Consider the following 27759-nt stretch of genomic DNA (forward strand, 5'->3'; position numbering starts at 1 on the left):
CGAGGCAAAGCTGTCCTCAAGGCAAAGCTGTCCTCAAGGCAAAGCTGTCCTCAAGGCAAAGCTGTCCTCAAGGCAAAGCTGTCCTCAAGGCAAAGCTGTCCTCAAGGCAAAGCTGTCCTCTAGGCAAAGCTGTCCTCAAGGCAAAGCTGTCCTCAAGGCAAAGCTGTCCTCAAGGCAAAGCTGTCCTCAAGGCAAAGCTGTCCTCAAGGCAAAGCTGTCCTCAAGGCAAAGCTGTCCTCAAGGCAAAGCTGTCCTCAAGGCAAAGCTGTCCTCAAGGCAAAGCTGTCCTCAAGGCAAAGGGGGGGCTACTTTGAAGAATCTAAAATCTAAAATATATTTTAAATTGTTTAACACTTTTGTTGGTTACTACATGATTCCACATGTGTTATTTCATAGTTTTGACGTCCTCACTATTATTCTACAATGTAGAAAATAGTAAAAAAAATACAAATAAAGACCTACTCATTCAAGGGTTTTTGTGTCCAAACTTTTGTCTGGTACTGTATATTATTGACACAATACCGGGTTAAAGGTCACTGTAAAATGACGTACAACAATAGCTTGTGACACACAGCTTAAAGGGTTTGTTGGCAACAGTGAAGCGGACATTCACTCTAGATAGAAAATAGCATTGATAGCCTACAATAGATTAACATAGACATTCACTCTAGATAGAAAATCGCATTGATAGCCTACAATAGATTAACATAGACATTCACTCTAGATAGAAAATAGCATTGATAGCCTACAATAGATTAACATAGACATTCACTCTAGATAGAAAATAGCATTGATAGCCTACAATAGATTAACATAGACATTCACTCTAGATAGAAAATAGCATTGATAGCCTACAATAGATTAACATAGACATTCACTCTAGATAGAAAATAGCATTGATAGCCTACAATAGATTAACATAGACATTCACTCTAGATAGAAAATAGCATTGATAGCCTACAATAGATTAACATAGACATTCACTCTAGATAGAAAATAGCATTGATAGCCTACAATAGATTAACAAACCTAGACATTCATAAGTGCATCTGTTACTTTAAAGAAGAGACATTTCAGATACAGTTACAAAGCTTTTTGCCTTCTTGCCTGTGACAGACTGCACTGAATAACTGTCACGAGTCTCAGGAAACGCCACTGTTAAGAGCAGAGGGGTCTATTTTTAGAATAGGCTTAAATATTTTACTACAGGGACGGTTTTTTCTTTTACATAATCTTCACAGCGTACATAAACTACCTTCTTTACTTTTCCTTTCAACAGCGGAAGCACCTATGACTTTGTCTACACTGTATCCAGGTCATTGATACGGCAGCCATTTTGAAAAAATGACAGGTCACAGGTTCTTCTCTCATGGGATCGATAAACAGTTACTGTGAGACTTACATTACATGTGATCCTGACTGAAGAGGACTAGAACCTGTCTAGTCAAGACGATCTATCAAACACTAACAACAACAACAGGATCAGTGGCGTGGCTCGTTGTACTGCCCAGAGATATTAACAGCTTCTGCCCCGAGTGGTAACCTATCGCTGAACTCTGACCCCATCTCACACTCATCCAGATTCCCTCTGTACTGAGACAGAGTGAACGACTCGGTCAGCCCACTCCCCTCCACGTCCTCCTCTCTCTCCCCCCCACTCTCCGACTCCCCGTCCTCTCCCTCCCCCGTCTCGCTGGCTGTGATCTGCGTCTGTGACTCGGCGTACGAGTTCCTCAGGTTGAAGTTGACCACTAGGTTCCTCTCCATGTGATGCTGGTGGTCTTTAGCCTTCATGATGAGCTTGTACGTCTTGTTCCTATATTTGTAGACCAGGTGGAAGCAGGTGGCCCCCAGCAGGGGCACGGTGGAGACGGTGAGGAGACAGATACTGACGACTATAATGATTAACAGGTTAGGAACTCTCTTCCTGGTGGTGAAGAGGACCTGTACCTCGCAGTCCTCTCCTCTGTAGGTGAGACAGAGGGAGTAGTTGGCGCCGGGGCGCAGGTCCTGGAACAGATAGGTGTTGACGCCATCTTCCATCCTGGACCACTGGATGGCTGAGTGTCTGTGGTCTGAGGTGACACACAGATACAGCCCTGAGTCCGCCCGGGCTCTCCTGGTTACCTCTGATTGGTTGTGGATGGAATGGAACCCTTCTGAGGCGCTGAGACGGATGTCTGTGTCGTCTTTAGGAAGGAGGAGAGGATTGAGTCTAACTTTAGCCTCGGTCTCTGACACCCCTAAGGCTATGACTCCAAAGTCAAAGGTATACTGCCTGACATCTTCCAGGCTTAAATTGAAGGCCTGGTTGGAGATGTACTGTGTCTCACTGGTCAAGGTACATTTGCTAGTTGCACGGGATGGATATTTGGGCACTTGCGCCGTACGCTCAGTGTCAACTTCAATGGGAGGAAGGGTTGGGAAGATATTGTACTTTCCCTCCAAATGGGGAATATTCAATGGTTTAAAAGGGTTATTAATGGAGGTTTTGATCACAGGTTGAAGTACTGAGGGGATTTTCTCCCCATTAATAATAACTGGTGGGTCAATCACTTTTCCAACAGGTTGAGGTGGTGGTGGTTTTGGTTCTACCACTACTATTGATAGTGAATCGTCATCTTTACCAAACTCATTGGTGGCGGAACAGCTGTAGTTGCCATTGTCCTTTTTACTAAGGCGCGGTATGACTAGAGTGCCGTTACGGAACATTTCAAATGGATTGTCTGTCGTTCTAGAATCCTCGTTAGATTCATTGGATTCTGCTGATTCTTTATCTTTGGTGGACAGAGGATACTCTACACTTTGACGGTTTGTGTGGATTTTCCAGATAACCTCTGGCTTTGGGTTCCCTTTGATCTCACAGTTCAGGATCAACACTGTGCCTTCATAGAGTGTCGTATTCTCAACGTTAGGCTCAGCCGTTATGCTGACGTTAGGGGCCATGCACTTTGACTCAGACAGTTTCACGATCTCCGCTCCTCTCAACTGCTCTGGAGTTTCACAGACAATCAAGTTCTGTTCTGGAACCGTAATGGTGGCGTTTAGAATCCAGTCCCTCAGCCAGTCCATCCTGCAGTGGCATGTGAATGGGTTGTTATAGAGCTGTAGATGAGACAGGGAGGTCAGGCTGTCGAAAGTCCCCTGCGTTATAGTGGTGAACCTGTTGTTGTTGAGGCGGAGAGACCTCAGGTCCTTGAGGTTAGAGAAGGAGTCTTTAGGCAGACTGACCATCTCATTGTGGTCCATCTTCAGCAGCTGCAGGGCTGTGAGGTGACGGAGATCCTCCCAAGGGAAATGCACCATCTTGTTGTGACTGACGTCAAAGTTCCTCAGCTGGACCAGGGGAGTCAGGGTGCCCGGTTCGATGGTGACTATCTCGTTATGGGCCATCCATAAGGACGTGACTCGGGTCACATTGTCGAAGCTGCCCGACTCCACCAGAGATATTTTGTTGGCGGTGAGACTCAGAGTGGTCACGTTGGGGGGCAGCCTTTCAGGGATGTCAACCAAGTCTTTGTAGGAGCATTCAGCGAAGTGGCGTCCGTATTTGTCGGAGCAGTTGCATAGTTCAGGACAACCGCGTCCGACCACAATAACAGAGCTCCATAAGGAGAGGAAGAACAGGTAGGAACGAGACATGTTCTCTTCCTGCAAAAAACAAATGTCACTGTTGTTACTAGATATCTGTTTTAGTTGTAAAAGCTGTTTTACAATTCACATTGCACACTCTCAGTCACCATTCATAAACAGTCCCTGGATAAAAAGGTGCCTCAACATTCTCTGGAGTGTAAATGCAGCAATGAAAATATGAATATTGATTAATATATGCTAATAAATATTGCAACTGCCAACCCCTGAACTTTGAAATCAACTTACAGGATTGAAATATTAACTGTAATAGTTTATATCTGTCTGATAGCCTACTATGCCTTAGGAATTCTGCTTAAATTAGAACGAAAATTTTGATGGTTATATTTTTTTTAACCAGAATTATTAGTTTCAATATCCATTGATAATAATGTACTGTTATACAAATATAGAAAGATTGTTTTATTACATTTGAAATTTCAACCCAGCTGATCAGTTCAACTAAACCAGAGCGGCTTGTGAGAAAGGTTGCCACCTTTTTGGAGCGCATGCAGTTTGTTTATAAACTACGCCACAGCGACTGTGCCCGAGCCCTGTCCTTGGTGCTGAGACGGACAGCACCGGCACCGCTTATGATGTTGTTAACCGCGGAATCAGTACATGCGTGCAGCTGCAGTAGAATGCTATGGTCATGCATCAATCAAGGCGACATTTCACTGCAAAAAAAAAACAAAAACAACTAATGTAAAACGTTTAGGAAGTAGATGTTAGTTATATTTCACGATGACTCAGGTTTCCTTAGAGGTCAAAACGCAATTAAAAGGCCAATGCTACATTATACAAATTCCAATTTCTAAGCAAAAATGAACACATTCATCCTCGCTATCAGAAGCAACATAACACATCTTACCAGTGTGATGTTTTCCTCAGCGCAATGGACGCGACGGAGATTATTGCTATTGATGGGAGTGGTCTCTTATTTGAACCCCGTGAAGCTGGCTACATGATGAGTTGGGAGCAAGTTTTTAAAGGTGTGCACGTAATGGCATTGCTCTTACATGATGGATGAAAGATATGTGGGTCCTTCCGTGGTCGGATGCTGATGTGTCTGTGCGTTGCGATTGGATTTTGCAGAGAGTCACAGCACACTCCCGCCTCTGGAAAGTAGACGTTGCAAACATTAAAGTGATGCGCCCTCCCTTTTCCATGGCTTCTGTTGTCTTCCATGACAACAGTGTAGGAGACCCATCCATCCAATTATTGATGGACTGTTAATAATGTTATATAGGCCGAGATGTGACAAGATGGAAAAGTGTCCGGTTCTAGAGTCTGGATTGAGCAGGCAGAGTGACGCGAAGGCAGACAACAAAATTGACTGTTTTTTGGGGGTTTTCAATCGTTAGCGTTTCAGTCATCAAGTCAATTCCTCTTCACAATACAGTTAAAACGCTTTATGTCTGTATACCAATTGCTTCTTTACTTGTAACTTAAAAACCATGCAACTAAAAAAACTCAAACAAACATACAAACCACAGGAACAAAGTGGCGCAGGAAGCGACGCAGGCCAACAGGCAGGTGCCCATATTTTCACTCAGGTTAGCGTTTATTGTCATGACTGTTGTTCTGGAGGCAGCTCTGCAAAGTGGTCACTAGCTGGCACAGCCACAAAGTCATACAATCACATTTTAAGCGTAACCCTAACCTTAACCACACTGCTAACCCGAATGCCTAACTATAACCTTAAATGAATTCAATGTTTAACAATATAGCCAATTTTGACTTTGCAGCTGGCCCATCTAGCAGAAATCGCTCAGTTCCGCCTCAAGGACAACACTCGTCGACATGTTATTTTCTCAAACGTCATACCAGAGAGGAAGAGGTGAAGCAAGAGGTTTTACTCCGTCCAAAATCTGTGTAAGTCATCAGTGATTAAGCAAGTGAAGAGTGTTGTGTGGTGATGAGAGACTGTCGAATTTAGTAAAGATACAAATGAATTGCCATTTTGATACATGAGGCTTATTTGATGGAATATCAGTTTGGTAAGGCAGTTAGGAGTGTGCTGATATACGTGTGATGCGCGTGAAATCCCGGCAACTTTGAGAAAAAACACTTTATATTGGAGTTGTCCCTCTTGAAATTCAAGACGGTCTGGGTGTGTTCATGAGTCTAACATGAGTCTAACATGAGGCTAACATAGCAGCTCACTCTCCATTGAATATAGGCGGTTGATGTCAACACCCCTTATCCAATTGGCTATTTAAAAAAGTATTCAAATAACAAGATGTTTCCACCAATCCAAAGAAAGAAATAGGCAGGAGATTGACAGCTCTGTGGACAACGAATTCCATTGTTAGGGTGGAGACACAAGCATCTCCTCATTGTATGCGGTATCTCTGGTCATACAACAAAGTCCATTTGCCATGTGCTCTCATCAAACATTTCAGCTACAAGGTCTATTGCAACAAGGATCCACCATGCCTCTGGACAGAATCCCTTCCTGTGGGCAGCTGCCTGGAACACACGCAATATTACGTTTCACACACTGGTTAGCAAAAGCAAATATTTCACACAAAAATAAATAAAACCCCCATATTTACTAAAAACAACAAAGTCCCCTTGAACAGAAAGTTCTTCAATACCTGCTAGAAGCTCTCCCACGCGGTGTCCTGAGGCAGGCGGCTAGCTAGCAGCCCTCCCACGCGGTGTCCTGAGGCAGGCGGCTAGCTAGCATCCCTCCCACATGGTGTCCTGAGGCAGGCGGCTAGCTAGCAGCTCTCCCACATGGTGTCCTGAGGCAGGCGGCTAGCTAGCATCTCTCCCACATGGTGTCCTGAGGCAGGCGGCTAGCTAGCATCTCTCCCACACGGTGTCCTGAGGCAGGCGGCTAGCTAGCATCTCTCCCACACGGTGTCCTGAGGCAGCCGGCTAGCTAGCAGCTCTCCCACACAGTGTCCTGAGGCAGGCGGCTAGCCTAGCAGCTCTCCCACACGGTGTCCTGAGGCAGCCGGTGCCATTCTGGTAGTGTTCTCTATCCCCTGCTTCCTGTCTCCTTGTCGACCTGGGGTATCAGGTGACCAGACTTCGCTGGGCCGACGTCCTGACTGCCAGGCAACGACGGGTGTAACATCCAGCACTCTGCCTGTTTCCAGTCACCTCAGTCCCATTGCTCATCCACTTTGAGTGGCCCACTCCACCCGGCTGTCTGCGGGCTGCCATGGCAGTATTGTGCTCTTATCTGTCCCCCTCAGCTTCACCATGCAGGCCACATACCTCCAGCCACATCCACAGATCGGCTCAGCCTTCACCCGTACGGCGCCTTAACACGCCGCAGGCCAGTTAGGACAGTCTCATAGACCAGCAGGGAGTGCCTCAGCTGCCACCAGCACCACCCAGAGAGAGACGGCAGAACCTGGGAGAACAGAAACACAAGAGAGTAAAACTGTCCCCTGCTCCACAACTGTCCCTGCTCAACAACTGTTCCTTCTCCACAACTGTCCCCTGCTCCACAACTGTCCCATGCTCAACAACTGTTCCTTCTCCACAACTGTCCCCTGCTCAACAACTGTCCCCTGCTCCACAACTGTCCCCTGCTCTACAACTGTCCCCTGTTCCACAACTGTCCCCTGCTCCACAACTGTCCCCTGAGAGACAGAGAGAGAGAGAGAGACAGAGAGAGAGAGAGAGAGAGAGAGAGAGAGAGAAAGAGAGAGAGAGACAGACAGAGACAGAGAGAGAGAGAGAGAGAGAGAGAGAGAGATCAAAAAGAGAGAGAGAGAGAGAGAGAGAGAGAGAGAGAGAGACAGAGAGAGAGAAGAGAGAGAGAGAGAGAGAGAGAGAGAGAGAGAGAGAGAGAGAGAGAGAGAGAGAGACAGAGAGAGAGAGAGAGAGAGAGAGAGAGAGAGAGAGATCAAAAAGAGAGAGAGACAGAGAGACAGAGAGAGAAACAGAGAGAGAGAGAGAGAGAGAGAGAGAGACAGAGAGAGAGACAGAGAGAGAGACAGAGACAGAGAGACAGAGAGAGCGAGACATCAAATATGATAGGACTGTGCATGTCATAGAGATCAGATCACCTAATTCTATTTAATGATGTGGTGCATGTAGTCTGGATATATGCAACAGATGTTAGAGATAGAAAACCTGTATTAAAATGTCACCCCACAATGATATATTAGTTGAAAATACAAAATACAGATTTAAAAGCTACATTGTGGAACCACTCAAATAGAGTTGACACACTGCATTAAGTCATAGGCAAAACACAGTACATGATGTCATTTGGAATCAGCAGATGTGATCTTAGATATCTTGCTGATCTAGCCAGGCACAGTATGGTTTCTGTTACTCAGAGGTGGCTGTGACAGATGCACCATGACACATCATCTTGGGTTTAATGAACGGAATATTTACAGATACAGCAGCATGGTTGCTTCAGTCTTTACCTGGTAGAGAACAAATAGTGACCTCTGCTGTTAAATGTTGGTCAAACAGCTGTTCAAAAAAAAAACAGCATATATTTGTATTTAAATACACAAGTGAAGCCTACAATTTGACAAAGAAATACACCCCAATTTTATAAAACTGCATTGTTGGTTAAGGGTTTATAAGTATGCATTTCACAGTAAGGTTTACACCTGTTGTATTCGGCGCATGTTAAAATGCAACAACCACCCGAGCCACTGCCTGTTCACCCCTCTATCATCCAGAAGGCGAGGTCAGTACAGGTGCATCAAAGCTGGGACCGAGAGACTGAAAAACAGCTTCTATCTCAAGGCCATCAGACTGTTAAACAGCCACCACTAACATTGAGTGGCTGCTGCCAACACACTGACTCAACTCCAGCCACTTTAATAATGGGAATTGATGGGAATTGACGTCAAAGATATCACTAGCCACTTTAAACAATGCTACCTAATATAATGTTTACATACCCTACATTATTCATCTCATATGTATACGTATATATTGTACTCTATATCATCTACTGCAGGGGCGGCAGCGTAGCCTAGTGGTTAGAGCGTTGGACTAGTAACCGGAAGGTTGCGAGTTCAAACCCCCGAGCTGACAAGGTACAAATCTGTTAACCCACTGTTCCCAGGCCATCATTGAAAATAAGAATGTGTTCTTAACTGACTTGCCTGGTTAAATAAAGGTAAAATTTAATAAAAATAAAAAAAATCTTTATGTAATACATGTAATAGCCACTTTAAACTATGCCACTTTGTTTACATACTCATCTCATATGTATATACTGTACTCGATACCATCTACTGTATCTTTGCCTATGCTGCTCTGTACCATCACTCATTCATACATCTTTATGTACATATTCTTTATCCCTTTACACTTGTGTGTATAAGGTAGTAGTTTTGGAATTGTTAGTTAGATTACTCGTTGGTTATTACTGCATTGTCGGAACTAGAAGTACAAGCATTTCGCTACACTCGCATTAACATCTGCTCACCATGTGTATGTGACAAATAAAATCTGATTTGATTTGAAAATGCAATTTGATTTGAATTTTGATTTGAGAGTGGATTGATAACGTTGGTTAATACTATCTCAGAATGTAATGCTTTATGAAGACTGTAGATGTCGCTGTTGAAGAGATTGAGTTTTGAGTCAAAGATAGTGAGGAAACGAGAAAGCCGACCTATTTATTTATCTAAATTCGATAGTGTCACAGACATAAATAATACTATTTTCATAAATCACACGTAAACAACTAACGTATGAATAGCTATATTTTTAATTTCGGTGTATCGTCTTGTCTGAAATAGTTGATCATTGTCTGAAAGCAATTGCTGAATATTGGCTATGCGGGAACGTTTTGTCGTCGAATATCTTTGCTCCTGCGGTCACGTGCCTGCAAACATTTAGAACAGGAAGTGATACTGTAGCATCAAGGAACCCACAATAAAATACACAACAATGAGATTATATAGATAGCTTCAGGTTTACTTCAGTTGTAAAGAAGCATCCAAGCTCTCGGAAAGATACACTCTTTCAGCCATTGAAGAGAAGAAGGGCCCTGCGGTGGAGGTTTTGTTAACAGGCTAACTTGAGTCGAATTCGGACCAAGCCCCAAAATGACTGCATCTGTGTTTTTCGGGTGTACATTCATCGCTTTCGGCCCTGCCATTGCACTGTTCTTGTTTACTATTGCCAGGGACCCACTCCGAGTGATATTTCTTATCGCCGGGTAAGTAGCTAGTGTAACGTTAACTAAATAAATAGATAGCAAGCAAACCATCTAGATTTGGATAGTGTAGCCTTCTAGCCAACAGCAGTTAGCCGTATATGAGAACTAGGTAGCCCAAAGGCTAATGCTAAATCACAAACAAAACATCTTTCTTTTTGGTCACACATTTCCGGACTTGTGCTTTTGCTGTATTCGAATGATTGATTCCGTTAAGTGTCTGCAAATGTTAAACACAAACCACTGTTAGTTGGAGAGCTACAGGTCGCGCAATGTCTTGTTCCAGCCGAGCACTAAACCTAAATAGTCGCACATGCGCGACTACAGGGACCCCCTGTTTATCTTTTACATTTTGTGGAGCCCGTAGAACGTTTTATTTCACAGTACAGTCATTCATGTATGTACTAGTTAGCTAAATATTATGTATGTGGCTATATGAGAAGTGTATGACAGGGGTACCTTGCTATGTATGTATTATGTTGAGTGTGTATTGACCAGTGTCTATTTTGTATGCAGCAGTACTATGTGTCTAAGACATCCTATTTGGAGACAAGTTCATCCAATCCTAAACTCTGTCCATCTCAGTGTGTGTGACGGAACCTTTATTTTATGAGTGTTTCTATACCTATTGTTAAACTCGTGTTTTTCTTCTTCTCTCTCCCAGGGCGTTCTTCTGGTTGTGTTCTCTGCTGCTGTCTTCACTAGTGTGGTTCATCACCGTTCAAATCAGCAACAAAGAGAGTTCCACCCAGCAGAAAGGACTGCTCATATTCGGGGTGGTGCTCTCCGTGCTGCTGCAGGAGACTTTCCGCTTCGGCTACTACAAGCTGCTGAAGTAAGTCGCAGACCCGGGCTCAAAAACAGACCCGGGCTCAAAAACAGACCTGGGTTCATTTGCTTTAGCCTGTGTGGAGTGCTACATAGTCAGCGATGGCTGTTTTTTAAGGTCATCTATTGGTCAATTTTAAACCCGACAAGCTCAAATCAAACCCAGATAAAGTATTTGAAATGATTTCAAATAGTATTTGAACCCAGGTGTAGTAAGCCTATCCCCATGACCTGCTCAGCGATGCTGCTGCTCTACATTCTGGTCTTATATCCCTCGGGGGGTTTTCCCAGACTGTAACAGAGAAGAAGTCCATTGTTGAGAGGAATATCAGTGCTTTCAGAAAGTATTCACACATTTTGTTTAAAAATGGATAACATTTATATTATTGGTCTCTGGCCTTGTGGAGAAGTGGATTTATGCCCAACTCGGCACGAATGCACACAAAACTTCTGCTATTTTAATATAGGGCCTATTTCCCTTATGCATTCTGCCACTTCTTCCTAGAAGGGGCGGCAGGGTAGCCTAGTGGTTAGAGCGTTGGACTAGTAACCGGTAGGTTGCAAGTTCAAACCCTCGAGCTGACAAGGTACAAATCTGTCGTTCTGCCCCTGAACAGGCAGTTAACCCACTGTTCCTGGGCCGTCATTGAAAATAAGAATTTGTTCTTAACTGACCTGCCTAGTTAAGTAAAGGAAACATAAAAAAAAGAAGCATTATACTGCAACACTATATTATTCTATATCTCCTGTGTTAGCAGTTAGCATTATACTGCAGCACTATATTATTCTATAGCTCCTGTGTTAGCAGTTAGCATTATACTGCAGCACTATATTATTCTATAGCTCCTGTGTTAGCAGTTAGCATTATACTGCAGCACTATATTATTCTATAGTTCATGTGTTAGCAGTTAGCATTATACTGCAGCACTATATTATTCTATAGCACCTGTGTTAGCAGTTAGCATTATACTTCAGCACTATATTATTCTATAGCTCCTGTGTTAGCAGTTAGCATTATACTGCAGCACTATATTATTCTATAGTTCCTGTGTTAGCAGTTAGTTAGCAGTTAGCATTATACTGCAGCACTATATTATTCTATAGCTATAGCACCTGTGTTAGCAGTTAGCATTATACTGCAGCACTATATTATTCTATAGCACCTGTGTTAGCAGTTAGCATTATACTGCAGCACTATATTATTCTATAGCTCCTGTGTTAGCAGTTAGCATTATACTGCACAGCACTATATTATTCTATAGCTCCTGTGTTAGCAGTTAGCATTATACTGCAGCACTATATTATTCTATAGCTCCTGTGTTAGCAGTTTATACTGCAGCACTATATTATTCTATAGTTCCTGTGTTAGCAGTTAGCATTATACTGCAGCACTATATTATTCTATAGCTCCTGTGTTAGCAGTTAGCATTATACTGCAGCACTATATTATTCTATAGTTCATGTGTTAGCAGTTAGCATTATACTGCAGCACTATATTATTCTATAGCACCTGTGTTAGCAGTTAGCATTATACTTCAGCACTATATTATTCTATAGCTCCTGTGTTAGCAGTTAGCATTATACTGCAGCACTATATTATTCTATAGTTCCTGTGTTAGCAGTTAGCATTATACTGCAGCACTATATTATTCTATAGCTCCTGTGTTAGCAGTTAGCATTATACTGCAGCACTATATTATTCTATAGCACCTGTGTTAGCAGTTAGCATTATACTTCAGCACTATATTATTCTATAGCTCCTGTGTTAGCAGTTAGCATTATACTGCAGCACTATATTATTCTATAGCTCCTGTGTTAGCAGTTAGTATTATACTTCAGCACTATATTATTCTATAGCTCCTGTGTTAGCAGTTAGCATTATACTGCAGCACTATATTGTTCTATAGCTCCTGTGTTAGCAGTTAGCATTATACTGCAGCACTATATTGTTCTATAGCTCCTGTGTTAGCAGTTAGCATTATACTGCAGCACTATATTATTCTATAGCTCCTGTGTTAGCAGTAAGCTGCTGTTTATCCATCATGCCCAGTTCGGTAGGAAAAGGTTTGAAAGGTATTTTAGGAAAATCGTTTCCACACGTGAAGGCGGTTATTTTCCTGTCTCCAGCCGGCCAGAGTGAAACGTTGTTTCGGTGCACAGAATCATCGTAACACTCACGAGTTAGAGACTCTGTTTCATGCTGTTAATGCTTGCCTTTATTCAGACTTCCCACATTGGGTCAGAGCTCCGTGTGTCTTGTCTGTGTCGTTTGTTTGTGCGGCAGGAGCGCGCCCGCCGTTGCTCGCCACTATATGTTACTGGGTTGCCGTCATTCGCCGGTTCCGTTCATGTAAGAATTCATGATTGATGTTTAACGTGTGCCCAATTTGTAAAGCGTACGTGGAAGTGGTTCCGTCTGTTTTAGACAGGATGTAGTAATGGGGTATTTAATGAGGACAACAGTTACATTTTGTTTCCCAGTTATCTGCTTACTCGTCATTGGACATGGGAATGGCCCAGGGAGGGGCTAGAGGATATAAGCGCCCGTTTTGGGATTTCTGGGTAGATTGGGGAGGCTGCTTGAGCCAGATCCACCCTCTACCTATAAGAGCTATGGAAGCTACAGGATAAGCCAAGTTTATTTAGTTTGAGAAGTCTATTGTGTACCTGTTTGTGTTGTCAATAGGAATTGCTGGCTATCACACCTTTGCACCAGGACCTTCTGCATCCTTCTGAATATTTGCCCTTAAGACCGCATCTCTACGTTACCCATGGTTACACACAATACCTCATTTCAAAATGGAATTATGTTTTTCATTTTTTTTTTTACAAATTAAAAAACGAAAAGATAAAATGCCTTGAGTCAATAAGTATTCAACCCCTTTTATTATGGCAAACCTAAATAGGTTCAGGAGTAAAAATGGGTTTAAGTAAGTTGCGTGGACTCACTCTGTGTGCTATAATAGTGTTTAAGAAGATTTTTGAATGAATACCTCATCTTTGTACCCCACACATACAATTATCTGTAAGGTCCCTCAGTTGAGCAGTGAATTTCAAACACCGATTCAACCACACAGACCAGGGAGATTTTCCAATGCCTCACAAAAAAGGGAATCTATTGGTAGATGGGTAAAATTTTTAAAAAAGCAGACGTTGAAAATCCCTTTGAGCATGGTGAAGTTATTAATTACACGTTGGATGTGCACTCAGTCACTACAAAGATACAGGTGTCCTTCCTCACTCAGTTGCCAGTGTCGTGGAAATTTCCTCTATATACCAAATCATGGGAGCAAACCACACACACACACGTCAGAGTTAGTTATCAACGTCCATCTTTAATTATATGAGCTCTTATCACAATCCTGTGACTCTCAGATAAATTCAGTGTCTCCCCCATTGAATTCTCTGAGAGTCCCTTTACAATGCAACTGAGTTCCTTTAATAGCAAAGACACACATAGTCAGACAGCATAGACATAATTCATCGTTCAGCTTTGTCTCCTTTCCCAAACCCCAGAACCATAAACCAAATTCTCCATATCAACAGGCATATATCAAATTGTCATTTAGATACAACCCACTCTAAATACAAACTCCTGGACAAACTCACGGAGAGGAGAATGAGGCTATAGGTTAAGATAGAAACAACAATAAGAGGGGGCATAGAATGATTCCAGACACTGCAACCCCTCCTTTCCCCAGAATGGGAAAGGTAGGGAGTAAAATATATGTCTACACATGATCCAATTTGTAAGTCGCTCTGGATAAGAGCGTCTGCTAAATGACTTAAATGTAAATGTAAATGACACTTTGACCTCTCCCCTCTCTGTGGCCCATGCAACTTAGTCCTGACATAGAACAGATAACTGCCAATGGCCACCACTATAGTACAACAAAATACATTCTTATGAGAAGTAACTTGCACACATTTGATGAATATTAAACATCTTACAAATGTTACCAACAAATTATGATAATTCCAGGAAACTACTCAGGGATTTCACCATGAGGCCAATGGTGACTTTAAAACAGTTACTGAGTTTAATGGCTGTAATAGGAGAGAACTGAGGATGGATCAACAACATTATAGTTACTCCACAATAATAACCTACTCAACAGAGTGAAAAGAAGGAAGTCTGTACAGAATAAAAAATATTCCAAAACATGCATCCAACAAGGCACTTAGTAATACTGAAAAGAATGTGGCAAAACGCTCAACTTTTTGTCCTGAAAATAAAGTGTTATGTTTGGGGCAAATACAACAGATTACTGAGTACCACTCTCCATGTTTTCAAGCATAGTGGTGGCTGCGTCATGTTATGGGTATGGCTTGTAATTGTTAAGGATGAGTTTTTCAGGATAAAAAATAAATGGAATGGCGCTAAGCACAGGCAAAATCATAGAGGAAAACCTGGTTGAGTCTGTTTTCCACCAGACACTGGGAGATGAATTCACCTTTCAGCAGGACAATAACCTACAACACAAGGCCAAATCTACACTGGAGTTGCTTACCAAGAAGACGGTGAATGGCCGAGTTACAGTTTTGACTTAAATCTGACTTGAAAATCTGACCTTTTGAAAATCTATGACAACTAATTTGACAGAGCTTGAAAAGACCTTTGAATACCTAAAATGATTAAGATTTAGATGCACTATTGTAAAGTGACTGTTCCACTGGATGTCATAAGGTGAAACTAATTTGACAGAGCTCTGAAGACTTAAATGTAAATGATAATAATGGGAAAATGTTGCACAGGTGTGGAAAGCTCGAAGAGACTCACCCAGAAAGACTCACAGCTGTAAATCACTGCCAAAGGTGATTCTACAAAGTATTGACTCAGGGGTGTGAATACTTATGTAAATGAGATATTTTTGTATTTTCATTTTCTATACATTTGCAAATATTTCTAGAAACATTTTTTTTTCACTTTGTCGTTTTTTGGGGTATAATGTGTGTAGATGGGTGAGAATCTATTTAATCCATTTTGAATTCAGGCTGTAACCCAACCAAATGTGGAATAAGTCAAGGGGTATGAATACTTTCTGAAGGCACTGTATATTCCAGTAGCTGACAGATTCTGCCTGTTTTCATAGCTTTTGTTGTAAGAGAAACTTGGACGCTTAATGATAGCGGATGGACACTCAGTGATTCGACGATAGTTTGACTTTTCTTTGTTTTTAGTGTTGGAGAAACGTGGAAACTGTAATATAATTTAAGGGTTGGGTTTGGGTGCTACTATATTTGATGATACTGTAGTTTGATTGTTGTGCTATTTCTTTGTTTTACAGGAAGGCAAACGAAGGCTTGCTCATGTTGAGTGCAGAGGAAACGATGCCAATCTCCATACGACAACTAGCCTATGGTATGTGGAGGAAGACCGAAAATTACCTCATGTGCATAATATTATAAATAGAAGCAGATGGAAGATATTAGAGGTTATGATTAGAAGCAGGTGCTAGATTTTAGAGATTATGATTAGAAGCAGGTGCTAGATTTTAGAGATTATGATTAGAAGCAGTTGCTAGATTTTAGAGATTATGATTAGAAGCAGGTGCTAGATTTTAGAGATTATGATTAGAAGCAGGTGCTAGATTTTAGAGATTATGAATAGAGAATAGAAGCAGTTGCTAGATTTTAGAGATTATGAATAGAAGCAGATGGAAGATATTAGAGATTATGAATAGAAGCAGATGGAAGATATTAGTGATTATGAATAGAAGCAGGTGCAGATTTTAGAGATTATGATTAGAAGCAGGTGCTAGATTTTAGAGATTATGATTAGAAGCAGGTGCTAGATTTGAGATTATGATTAGAAGCAGGTGCTAGATTTGAGAGATTATGATTAGAAGCAGGTGGAAGATTTTAGAGATTATGATTAGAAGCAGGTGCTAGATTTTAGAGATTATGATTAGAAGCAGGTGCTAGATTTTAGAGATTATGATTATAGATTTTAGAGATTATGATTAGAAGCAGGTGGAAGATTTTAGAGATTATGATTAGAAGCAGGTGGAAGATTTTAGAGATTATGATTAGAAGCAGGTGCTAGATTTTAGAGATTATGATTAGAAGCAGATGGAAGATTTTAGAGATTATGATTAGAAGCAGATGGAAGATTTTAGAGATTATGATTAGAAGCAGGATGGAAGATTATATTAGTGATTATTTGAGATTATGAAGCAGGTGCTAGATTTTAGAGATTATGATTAGAAGAGGTTGCTAGATTTTAGAGATTATGATTAGAAGCAGGTGCTAGATTTTAGAGATTATGAATAGAAGCAGATGGAAGATATTAGAGATTATGAATAGAAGCAGATGGAAGATATTAGTGATTATGAATAGAAGCAGATGGAAGATATTAGTGATTATGAATAGAAGCAGATGGAAGATATTAGTGATTATGAATAGAAGCAGGTGGAAGATATTAGCTTTGAGGCAGAGTTTTGTGGCCCCTTTTCCTCTGTGGTAGCAGTTATCATGGTTCATATTACATTAAAACCCTCAGCTGTTATTTTAGACCGTAGTGTGCCATTACATCTTTCCCTGTTGTTGTCCGTCTCCCCAGTGTCTTGATAGTGTCTCTGTTGTCTGTTTTCCCCAGTGTCTGGGCTGGGGTTCGGCTTCATGAGTGGAGCGTTCTCAATGGTCAATATCCTGGCCGATTCTGTTGGCCCCGGCACCATTGGTATCCATGGAGACTCCCAACACTACTTCCTGTCCTCAGGTACTGTATGAGTCTGCCATGTTTTTTAAAATATACTTAATAGCCTGAAACCACACAGGAATAAATGTTTTATTCCACTAACTTTCGTGACGGTAGTCTTTTATTTTTATTTAATTTTTATATTTACCCTCCTTTTCTCCCCAATTTCATGAGATCCAATTTTCATCTTGTCTCATCGCTGCAACTCCCTAATGGGCTCGGGAGAGGCGAAGGTCGAGTCACGTGTCCTCCGAAACATGACCCACCAAACCGTGCTTCTTAATACACGCCCGCTTAACCCGGAAGCCAGCCGCACCAATGTGCCGGAGGAAACGCAGTTCTACTGACGACCGAAGTCAGCCTGCAGGTGCCCGGCCAGCCACAAGGTGTCGCTAGAGCGCGATGATCCAAGTAAAGCCCCACCGGCCACACTGCTCGCGCACCCCAACGAGCGTCTGCGTTGCCAAGGGCAAAAATAGAAGTCCTTTCTATTTGTGACGCAGATCGCGCTGCAAGTCCTGCCTCTCTCATCTCCTCATTGGTTTATAGAAGCAGGTACCCACGTGCCATCTCCTCATTGGTTATACCCATGTGGGTGACTGAAAGACGAACGAGGTAGGTGGTGGTAATGCACCTAATTTTACGAAGGTCTCAAATCGCAATATAAAGTCCAGAGAAGAAAAAGCCTGGAAGCAGGAGAGATGACTAGAAACGATTCGGTTGACCGTTTTATGTGTGGATTAATTGTCAGAGTAGAGGACCTTGTGCATTTCAGGAAAAATAACAACTCAATGTTTATATCCCAGGACAAATTAGCTAGCAACAGCAAGCTAGCTAAATAGGACAAATTAGCTAGCAACAGCAAGCTAGCTAGCTAAATTGCCATAAATGTTTAATGCTTCTCGACCTGTCCCCAAATGAATGTAATTGGTTCAGAGTTTGTTTTGATATTTTAACATGCGTGTCTTGAACGCGTTTGGTGTGGAGGGACAAAATAGAGTTATGCACGATGACGCACACGTACGACGGTTTGGGTTCCGTGTTAGACCGCTGCACCACTAGGGAGGCCTAGTGGTCATTTTTCTGATTGACCTGAGGCTAACTCTGTCTCCCTATAGCCTTCATGACCATGGTCATCATCCTGAGGCTAACTCTGTCTCCCTATAGCCTTCATGACCATGGTCATCATCCTGAGGCTAACTCTGTCTCCCTATAGCCTTCATGACCATCATCCTGAGGCTAACTCTCTCTGTCTCCCCTACAGCCTTCATGACCATGGCCATCATCCTGAGGCTAACTCTCTCTCTGTCTCCCCTACAGCCTTCATGACCATGGTCATCATCCTGAGGCTAACTCTCTCTGTCTCCCCTACAGCCTTCATGACCATGGTCATCATCCTGAGGCTAACTCTCTCTGTCTCCCCTACAGCCTTCATGACCATGGCCATCATCCTGAGGCTAACTCTCTCTCTGTCTCCCCTACAGCCTTCATGACCATCCTCCTGAGGCTAACTCTCTCTCTGTCTCCCCTACAGCCTTCATGACCATCCTCCTGAGGCTAACTCTCTCTCTGTCTCCCCTACAGCCTTCATGACCATGGCCATCATCCTGAGGCTAACTCTCTCTCTGTCTCCCCTACAGCCTTCATGACCATGGCCATCATCCTGCTCCACATGTTCTGGGGGGTGGTGTTCTTTGATTCCTGTGAGAAACAACACTGGTGGTCTCTGGCTGTGGTCGTCATCAGCCACCTCCTCGTCTCCTGTCTGGTAAGTCAGAAAAGAGACAGAAAGGATGGCTGGCTGGATAGATAGACCGATACAGTAGATCATTGTGTTCATGCAGTAGGTGGACTTGACTGATGGGTTGATGAATAAACACTCAGAAGTAAATGTGTGTTGGCAGTAGTCTTACATCCTAGTACTTTTACTTACTTAGTAACATCTCCATTGGGACATAATAATATAATAATAATAATATATGCCATTTAGCAGATGCTTTTATCCAAAGCGACTTACAGTCATGTGTGCATACATTCTACGTATGGGTGGTCCCGGGAATCGAACCCACTACCCTGGCGTTACAAGCGCCATGCTCTACCAACTGAGCTACAGCTATAATGTCACGAAGGCTCCTCCACTGATTCCTGTCCTTCACCACAGCACTTCAAATGGGACAAAACATGTCCCCATAGTAACTCAGCCGTTGTTGTCATGTCTCTCCCCAGACGTTCTAGAACCCTCAGTATTTTTTTCTCCCAGAGGTTCCTGAACCAGAACCTTCTGTTAGGAATTCCCCCAGAGATCCATAACTCATCAGTCTTTTTGTTATTTCTCTCCTAGACATTCCAGAACCCTCAGTACGTGGGCAGCCTGGTTCCCACCTACATCATCGTGTTCCTCGTGGGTCTCTGGGCGTTCTTCTGCTCCGGGGGTTCTCTCCGGAACCTTAAACTCTGCCTTACCTGCAAAGACAAGGACTTTCTGTTGGCCAACCACCGGCCCAGATAACAGAACACCACTAAAGACACACACACACACACACACACACTGTATGGGGACGCTATCCAACAGGACACACACCACACAAACAAATAAATAAGTTAAAGACAAACTGGGTCAATGATATGTCTCTCCCCTCTCCCACCATGTGTTCTGTGTTTGTGGTGCTGGGGACTGGAAATAGGTTGTAGTCCAGAGTAAATATTGTTTAAACACCTTTTTATTTAGTGAAGGGCAGATGTATTACACTGCATTAGTAATAGAATAATCTAGAGGATCCTTCTTTTGTTACCACTACATCCTTGGCAGACACTGCTCAGAATGGTTGATTAACTGTTGACAGATGGGAGGGGGACGGGGGGAGGGGGGGGACTGTGACAAACACATTTGATCTGTGTGTAGTTTTAAAATGTAGGGTATGTAGTTCCTTAACGAGACGGTACCTATTTGACACCAGACGGGTCTCTGGATCTGTGCCTTCTACAGTAATGATGAGGTAGCTTCTACAGTAATGATGAGGTAGCTTCTACAGTAATGATGAGGTAGCTTCTACAGTAATGATGAGGTAGCTTCTACAGTAATGATGAGGTAGCTTCTACAGTAATGATGAGGTAGCTTCTACAGTAATGATGAGGTAGCTTCTACAGTAATGATGAGGTAGCTTCTACAGTAATGATGAGGTAGCTTCTACAGTAATGATGAGGTATCTAGACCCCTCCCATGTCAGACCTTCTACATGTAATGATGAGGTAGCTTCTACCTAATGATGAGGTAGCTTCTACAGTAATGATGAGGTAGCTTCTGTCCAGTAATGATGAGGTAGCTTCTACAGTAATGATGTAACCTTATTCATTATAATCAGTCAGACCCCTTATGTTTTGGCCCTGTATCCATAAAGCATCTGAGTAGAAGCCTTATTCTGATCTAGGATCAGACCCCCCCCCCCATGTCCATGTAATATTCATTATAATCTAGGATCAGACCCCCATGTCCATGTAACCTTATTCATTATGATCTAGGATCAGACCCCCCCATGTCCATGTAATCTTATTCATTATAATCTAGAATCAGACCCCCCCCCATGTCCATTTAACCTTATTCATTATAATCTAGGATCAGACCCCCCCCCCCCATGTCCATGTAATCTTATTCATTATAATCTAGGATCAGACCCCCTCCCATGTCCATGTAATCTTATTCATTATAATCTAGGATCAGACCCCCCCCCATGTCCATGTAATCTTATTCATTATAATCTAGGATCAGACCCCCCCATGTCCATGTAATCTTATTCATTATAATCTAGGATCAGACCCCCCCCATGTCCATGTAATCTTATTCATTATAATCTAGGATCAGACCCCCTCCCATGTCCATGTAATCTTATTCATTATAATCTAGGATCAGCCCCCCCCCTCCCATGTCCATGTAACCTTATTCATTATAATCTAGGATCAGACCCCCTCCCATGTCCATGTAATCTTATTCATTATAATCTAGGATCAGACCCCCCCCCATGTCCATGTAATCTTATTCATTATAATCTAGGATCAGACCCCCCTCCCATGTCCATGTAATCTTATTCATTATAATCTAGGATCAGACCCCCCCCCATGTCCATGTAATCTTATTCATTATAATCTAGGATCAGACCCCCTCCCATGTCCATGTAATCTTATTCATTATAATCTAGGATCAGACCCCCCCCTCCCATGTCCATGTAATCTTATTCATTATAATCTAGGATCAGACCCCCCCCTTATTCATTATAATCTGTCCATGTAATCTTATTAATTATAATCTAGGATCAGATCCCCCATGTCCATGTAATAATATTCATTATAGATCAGGATCAGGACCCCCTACCCTTGTCCATGTAATCTTATTCATTATAATCAGCAGGTCAGGATCCCCCATGTCCATGTAATCTTATTCATTAGATCAGCAGGTCTGAACTGATCCCCCATGTCCATGTAATCTTATTCATTATAGTCAGCAGGTCAGACTGATCCCCCATGTCCATGTAATCCTACAGTAGATCAGGTTGAACTGATCCTACAGTAGATCAGCAGGTCTGAACTGATCCTACAGTAGATCAGCAGGTCTGAACTGATCCTACAGTAGATCAGCAGGTCTGAACTGATCCTACAGTAGATCAGCAGGTCTGAACTGATCCTACAGTAGATCAGCAGGTCTGAACTGATCCTACAGTAGATCAGCAGGTCTGAACTGATCCTACAGTAGATCAGCAGGTCTGAACTGATCCTACAGTAGATCGGCAGGTCTGAACTGATCCTACAGCAGATCGGCAGGTCTAAACTGATCCTACAGCAGATCGGCAGGTCTGAACTGATCCTACAGTAGATCGGCAGGTCTGAACTGATCCTACAGTAGATCGGCAGGTCTGAACTGATCCTACAGTAGATCGGCAGGTCTAAACTGATCCTACAGTAGATCGGCAGGTCTAAACTGATCCTACAGTAGATCGGCAGGTCTAAACTGATCCTACAGTAGATCGGCAGGTCTAAACTGATCCTACAGTAGATCGGCAGGTCTAAACTGATCCTACAGTAGATCGGCAGGTCTAAACTGATCCTACAGTAGATCGGCAGGTCTAAACTGATCCTACAGTAGATCGGCAGGTCTAAACTGATCCTACAGCAGATCGGCAGGTCTAAACTGATCCTACAGTAGATCGGCAGGTCTAAACTGATCCTACAGTAGATCGGCAGGTCTAAACTGATCCTACAGCAGATCAGCAGGTCGACTATGAGATGCTTTATAAATATACGGCTTTATAAATATTGTCTTTGTAAAATAACCTTTAAGTGTTTCATCGATTTCAGACCTGTGATGTTTTGTATCCAGTTCATGTTTCTGTCTCCTGCTGTGTTAGTTGTCAGTCTGGCAGGGCAGTCTGGCAAGGCAGTCTGGCAAGGCAGCCGTGTCGTTCTCCTGTTTTAGATGAGTCGGTAGTACGATAACAATACAACAGTGTGTGCATAGCAACAACTTACTTTTCATAAACCCCCCCCCCAAAGAAAAGCCAATTCCTCCGGAGAACGAAAGCAGCATATTAGGATAACATTGAGTTAGGATGTTTGTTTGTTTGTTGTAAACATTATGTTGTGAGCTGTTTTCAAAATGAAGTTCTGATTCAAACTGAAAACATGTCAAATGTGGTGTGTTTTGTTTTGATAGTCCAGATGAATATATTCAGTCTAAAACCTACACCAATATAAATATTGACCTGATGATGATACTGTTTTTATATGAATGATGTGCTTTACATACTGATTAGTGCTGCTAAGCTTTGCTTCAGCTAAATGTTTATTTTATTTGTAATCATCACACTGACCTCAAGGGTTGGTCTGATCTAGTTGGCTTTAGGACGGGTGTTTATGTGTTGGACATACAGGGGCCAGTTTCCCAGACATACAGGGGTCGGTTTCCCAGACATACAGGGGCCAGTTTCCCAGACATACAGGGGTCGGTTTCCCAGACCCAGGTTAAGCTTATTCCTGGACTGAAAAGAACTTTAAACTTTTTTTTAAAATTCTCAATTGAGAATGCTTTTTTTTCTTAGAAGTGGCTTAACCTTTTGTCTGAGTAAACAGACCCAAACTGTAGCACCCTGTTTAGTCCTGACTTCTATTTTAGTCAAATATTCCCATTGACATCAATGCAAACTGATGAGTGAAAATGTGAAAATGCGCATCCTCCCTTTTCAAATATTCCCATTGACATCAATGCAAACTGATGACAATCCTCCCTTTTCAAAGAAGACATGCCCTTGAGGAACAAATGATTGAATATGTACATGTACCACATTGTTGTTGATGAATTAGCTGATTCTTCTAGGCAGTGAGTAAGACCTGTGGAAACAAAAATCCTTTAGAGATCTCAACGGAAGTTAGTTTAAACTAGGCTGCAATAATTTAGTGACAAAATGAAACGAGTCACCTCACTTGGTCATGGTTTTAAAATGTTTTTCTCTGACCTGTGTCATGTATATGGAGCTGTACAGCTTTAACATAATAGTGGAGAACTCCCAGCCAATAGTATCAGCCTCTCAGGGTTGAAGGTCACTGATATGCAAATGAGCTGTATGTTCCTGTTCTGACTTGTGCCTGCTGTGCACCCTGTTATTTCACCATGCTTGTGTATTGATAAACATTTAAAAGTAGTAGCACGTCGTTCTCCAATGTTGTCAAGTTAATTCTACCGTGCCATCAAGAGCACAACAACCTGTATGTACATAGGTGATGACAAAACTGTTCCCTCTGATAAAAAAAAAAAAATGTGTATATAATATTGTTTCTAAATGACTATTTAACCCTCTATGATGTTACATCTCCTAGTTTCCATTGTACATAGGAAAATAAAACTGTTAAACAAAAGTTTGAGGTCCTTTTAACATCTGATGGAGTTGGGTCTTGTGTTGGGCTGATGGAGTTGGGTCTTGTGTTGGGCCGATGGAGTTGGGTCTTGTGTTGGGCTGATGGAGTTGGGTCTTGTGTTGGGCTGATGGAGTTGGGTCTTGTGTTGGGCTGATGGAGTTGGGTCTTGTGTTGGGCCGATGGAGTTGGGTCTTGTGTTGGGTCTTGTGTTGGGCCGATGGAGTTGGGTCTTGTGTTGGGTCTTGTGTTGGGTCTTGTGTTGGGCCGATGGAGTTGGGTCTTGTGTTGGGCTGATGGAGTTGGGTCTTGTGTTGGGTCTTGAGTTGGGTCTTGTGTTGGGCTGATGGAGTTGGGTCTTGTGTTGGGCCGATGGAGTTGGGTCTTGTGTTGGGCCGATGGGGAGTTGGGTCTTGTGTTGGGCTGATGGAGTTGGGTCTTGTGTTGGGCCTGATGGAGTTGGGTCTTGTGTTGGGTCCTATAACCTGATGGATGGTCTTGTGTTGGGTCTTGTGTTGGGTCGATGGAGTTGGGTCTTGAGTTCATGGAGTTGGGTCTTGAGTTGAACTCTGGAGTTGGGTCTTGAGTTCACTGATGGAGTTGGGTCTTGTGTTGGGCTGATCAGTTGGGTCCATGGAGTTGGGTCTTGTGTTGGAACTGGAGTTGGGTCTTGTGTTCACTGTAGTTGGGTCAGGTTCATCATAACCAACCTGAGTGAACTTCTGTTGGGCTCATCACTGTGAGTCAGGTTCATCATAACCAACCTGAGTGAACTCTCTACTCTCATCACTGTAGAGTCAGGTTCATCATAACCAACCTGAGTGAACTCTCTCTACTCTCACAACTGTAGAGTCAGGTTCATCATAACCAACCTGAGTGAACTCTCTCTACTCTCACAACTGTAGAGTCAGGTTCATCATAACCAACCTGAGTGAACTCTACTCTCACCACTGTAGAGTCAGGTTCATCGTAACCAACCTGAGTGAACTCTACTCTCACCACTGTAGAGTCAGGTTCATCGTAACCAACCTGAGTGAACTCTCTCTACTCCCACCACTGTAGAGTCAGGTTCATCGTAACCAACCTGAGTGAACTCTACTCTGCCTGTCTGTCCCACTGTCTGAGTCAGGTTCATCATAACCAACCTGTCTGAACTCTCTGTCTCCTCTCACCACTCTAGAGTCAGGTCCCTCATCTGTCCAACCTGAGCCTGTCTGTCCCCTCTGCCTGTCTGTCCCCTCACCACTGTAGAGTCAGGTCCCCTCTGTCTGTCCCCTCCGCCTGTCTGTCCCCTCCTCCCCTCCTGTCCCCCTGCCTGTCTGTCCCTCTGCCTGTCTGCCTGTCTGTCCCCTCTGCCTGTCTGTCTCCCCTCTGCCCGCCTGTCTGTCCCGTCCACCTGTCTGTCCCCTCCTCCTGTCTGTCCCCTCTGCCTGTCTGTCCCCTCCGCCTGTCTGTCCCCTCCCTGTCCCCTCTGCCTGTCTGTCCCCTCCTGCCTGTCTGTCCCCTCCGCCTGTCTGTCCCCTCCGCCTGTCTGTCCCCTCTGCCTGTCTGTCCCCTCCGCCTGTCTGTCCCCTCTGCCTGTCTGTCCCCTCTGCCTGTCTGTCCCCTCCGCCTGTCTGTCCCCTCCGCCTGTCTGTCCCCTCCGCCTGTCTGTCCCCTCTGCCTGTCTGTCCCCTCCGCCTGTCTGTCCCCTCCGCCTGTCTGTCCCCTCCGCCTGTCTGTCCCCTCCGCCTGTCTGTCCCCTCTGCCTGTCTGTCCTCTCCACCTCTGTGAGAGTCTGTCCCCTCTGCCTTTCTGTCCATTCTCCGCCTGTCTGACCACCAGTGCCCCATTTTTAAAGTTTTCCGCCTGTCTGTCCCCTCTGCCTGTCTGTCCCCTCCGCCTGTCTGTCCCCAAGGTTTCCGCCTGTCTGTCCCTCCGCCTGTCTGTCCCCTCTGCCTGTCTGTCCTCTCCGCCTGTCTGTCCCCTCTGCTGTTTAGAGTGTCAGGTCGTCTGTCTCTTTAGAGTGGTCCTCCGCCTGTCTGTCCCCTCTGCCTGTCTGTCCCCTCCGCCTGTCTGTCCCCTCTGCCTGTCTGTCCCCTCCGCCTGCCTGTCCCCTTCACCTGTCTGTCACCTCTGCCTGTCTGTCCCCCTTATGCTCACGTCTCCTTACAACTGATGAAACTAGACACACAATGGTGGAGCGTCACAAAGCAGCCGTGGGACATGGGAGCGCCCCCAGGAACTCTCTAAAGGGGATTTGGTCAAAGCCCTCTTCTCTCTGTGAGAGTCAGTCACACACAGGCCCACTTCCTCTCTCTGTAACCAGAGCCCTCTGTGTGAGAAGCACCCGATTCACATTCAAATCCTACACTTGAGATCATGACCACCAGACCACCATTGCTCCACATTTTTTAAAGTTTTACTCGTTGGCTATTGAGTTTCATTTGAACAATTGCACGACTTTGGCGGGCTTACTACCTCTGAACTTGCCTGGCAAGCCAGAGAGAGAAGAGGATTGGTTCCTTCCTTAGGGTCTAGTTCCTCTCAAGGTTTCTTTCTTCCTATAGGTTTTTTCTCCACTGTTACCCTAGACTGGCTCTTTAGAGTGTTTAGGTCCATGTTGAAGCTGGTTCTTTAGGGGGGTCAGGTCCATGTTGAGGCTGGCTCTTTAGGGTGGTCAGGTCCATGTTGAGGCTGGTTCTTTAGAGGGTGGTCAGGTCCATGTTGAGGCTGGCTCTTTAGAGTTTTCAGGTCCATGTTGAGGCTGGCTCTTTAGAGTGGTCAGGTCCATGTTGAGGCTGGCTCTTTAGAGTGGTCAGGTCCATGTTGAGGCTGGCTCTTTAGAGTGGTCAGGTCCATGTTGAGGCTGGTCCATGTTGAGGCTGGTTTTAGAGTGTTCAGGTCCATGTTGAGGCTGGCTGTTTCCATGTTGAGGCTGGGGGTTCAGGTCCATGTTGAGGCTGGCTCTTTAGAGTGTTCAGGTCCATGTTGAGGCTGGCTCTTTAGGGTGGTCAGGTCCATGTTGAGGCTGGCTCTTTAGAGGTGGTCAGCTGGCTCTTTAGTCAGGTCCATGTTGAGGCTGGCTGTTTAGAGTGTTCAGGTCCATGTTGTTCAGGTCCTGGCTCTTTAGGGTGTTCAGGTCCATGTTGAGGCTGGCTCTAGAGTTTAGTCCATGTTGAGGCTGGCTCTTTGTGGTCAGGTCCATGTTGAGGCTGGCTCTTTAGGTGTGTCAGGTCCATGTTGAGGCTGGCTCTTTAGAGTGTTCAGGTCCATGTTGAGGCTGGCTCTTTAGTTCAGGTCCATGTTGAGGCTGGCTGTTTAGAGTGTTCAGGTCCATGTTGAGGCTGGCTGGCTCCATGTTAGGCTGGCTCTTTAGGTGGTTCAGGTCCATGTTGAGGCTGGCTCTTTAGGGTGGTCAGGTCCATGTTGAGGCTGGCTCTTTAGGGTTTATGTTGAGGCTGGTGTTCAGGTCCATGTTGAGGCTGGCTCCATTTAGCTCTTTAGGTGTTCAGGTCCATGTTGAGGCTGGCTCTTTCCATGTTGAGGCTGGCTCTTTGGTCAGGTC

The 27759-nt window shown here is 43.8% G+C and overlaps 2 protein-coding genes and 1 long non-coding RNA gene across 13 annotated transcripts; 2 read left to right on the forward strand and 1 right to left on the reverse strand.

Annotated features, from left to right (window-relative positions):
• Positions 1 to 4: 4 nt before the first annotated feature.
• Positions 5 to 5747, reverse strand: LOC118379448 (immunoglobulin superfamily containing leucine-rich repeat protein 2-like). 8 transcript variants are annotated; one of them, XM_052514651.1, is made up of 4 exons: positions 5122 to 5745; positions 4650 to 4748; positions 4061 to 4307; positions 5 to 3651 (listed from the first exon to the last, which is right to left on the reverse strand). In XM_052514651.1, the coding sequence occupies exons 3-4, from the start codon at positions 4139 to 4141 to the stop codon at positions 1483 to 1485; spliced, it is 2250 nt and encodes a 749-aa protein (XP_052370611.1). In that variant the 5' UTR covers positions 4142 to 4307; positions 4650 to 4748; positions 5122 to 5745; the 3' UTR covers positions 5 to 1482. The 8 variants fall into 8 exon arrangements, with proteins under 8 accessions (XP_052370611.1, XP_052370609.1, XP_052370610.1 ...); XM_052514649.1 differs by having other exon boundaries at positions 4502 to 4748; XM_052514650.1 differs by having other exon boundaries at positions 5118 to 5745.
• A 3698-nt stretch (positions 5748 to 9445) lies between these two features.
• aph1b (APH1B gamma secretase subunit) lies at positions 9446 to 19928 on the forward strand. The gene is made up of 6 exons (XM_052514656.1): positions 9446 to 9790; positions 10452 to 10622; positions 15904 to 15977; positions 17214 to 17336; positions 18956 to 19083; positions 19657 to 19928. Exons 1-6 carry the CDS (start codon positions 9678 to 9680, stop codon positions 19822 to 19824), a joined length of 777 nt encoding a protein of 258 aa, XP_052370616.1. The 5' UTR covers positions 9446 to 9677; the 3' UTR covers positions 19825 to 19928.
• Positions 19929 to 21866: 1938 nt separating this feature from the next.
• Positions 21867 to 24007, forward strand: LOC127927873 (uncharacterized). Of its 4 annotated transcripts, XR_008129380.1 has the most exons (3): positions 21867 to 22457; positions 22488 to 22547; positions 22578 to 24007. It is a non-coding gene; the product is annotated as an uncharacterized LOC127927873 (long non-coding RNA). The 4 variants fall into 4 exon arrangements; XR_008129377.1 differs by having other exon boundaries at positions 21867 to 22547; XR_008129378.1 differs by having other exon boundaries at positions 21867 to 22517.
• Positions 24008 to 27759: the final 3752 nt, after the last annotated feature.

Source organism: Oncorhynchus keta, unplaced genomic scaffold, assembly GCF_023373465.1.
Source record: "Oncorhynchus keta strain PuntledgeMale-10-30-2019 unplaced genomic scaffold, Oket_V2 Un_scaffold_18795_pilon_pilon, whole genome shotgun sequence".
Classification (NCBI taxonomy): domain Eukaryota; kingdom Metazoa; phylum Chordata; class Actinopteri; order Salmoniformes; family Salmonidae; genus Oncorhynchus; species Oncorhynchus keta.

What these genes read in the sequence shown, in the direction of transcription:
- LOC118379448 (XM_052514646.1), bottom strand. Translation starts at nt 4,844, where the DNA reads ATGGATGGGTCTCCTACACTGTTGTCATGGAAGACAACAGAAGCCATG. An exon ending in ACATATCTTTCATCCATCAT is followed by an intron (nt 3,652 to 4,649) that starts GTAAGAGCAATG and finishes TGTTTTTTGCAG; the next exon opens with GAAGAGAACATGTCTCGTTC.
- aph1b (XM_052514656.1), top strand. Translation starts at nt 9,678, where the DNA reads ATGACTGCATCTGTGTTTTTCGGGTGTACATTCATCGCTTTCGGCCCT. An exon ending in GTGATATTTCTTATCGCCGG is followed by an intron (nt 9,791 to 10,451) that starts GTAAGTAGCTAG and finishes TCTCTCTCCCAG; the next exon opens with GGCGTTCTTCTGGTTGTGTT. An exon ending in ACACTACTTCCTGTCCTCAG is followed by an intron (nt 17,337 to 18,955) that starts GTACTGTATGAG and finishes TCTCCCCTACAG; the next exon opens with CCTTCATGACCATGGCCATC.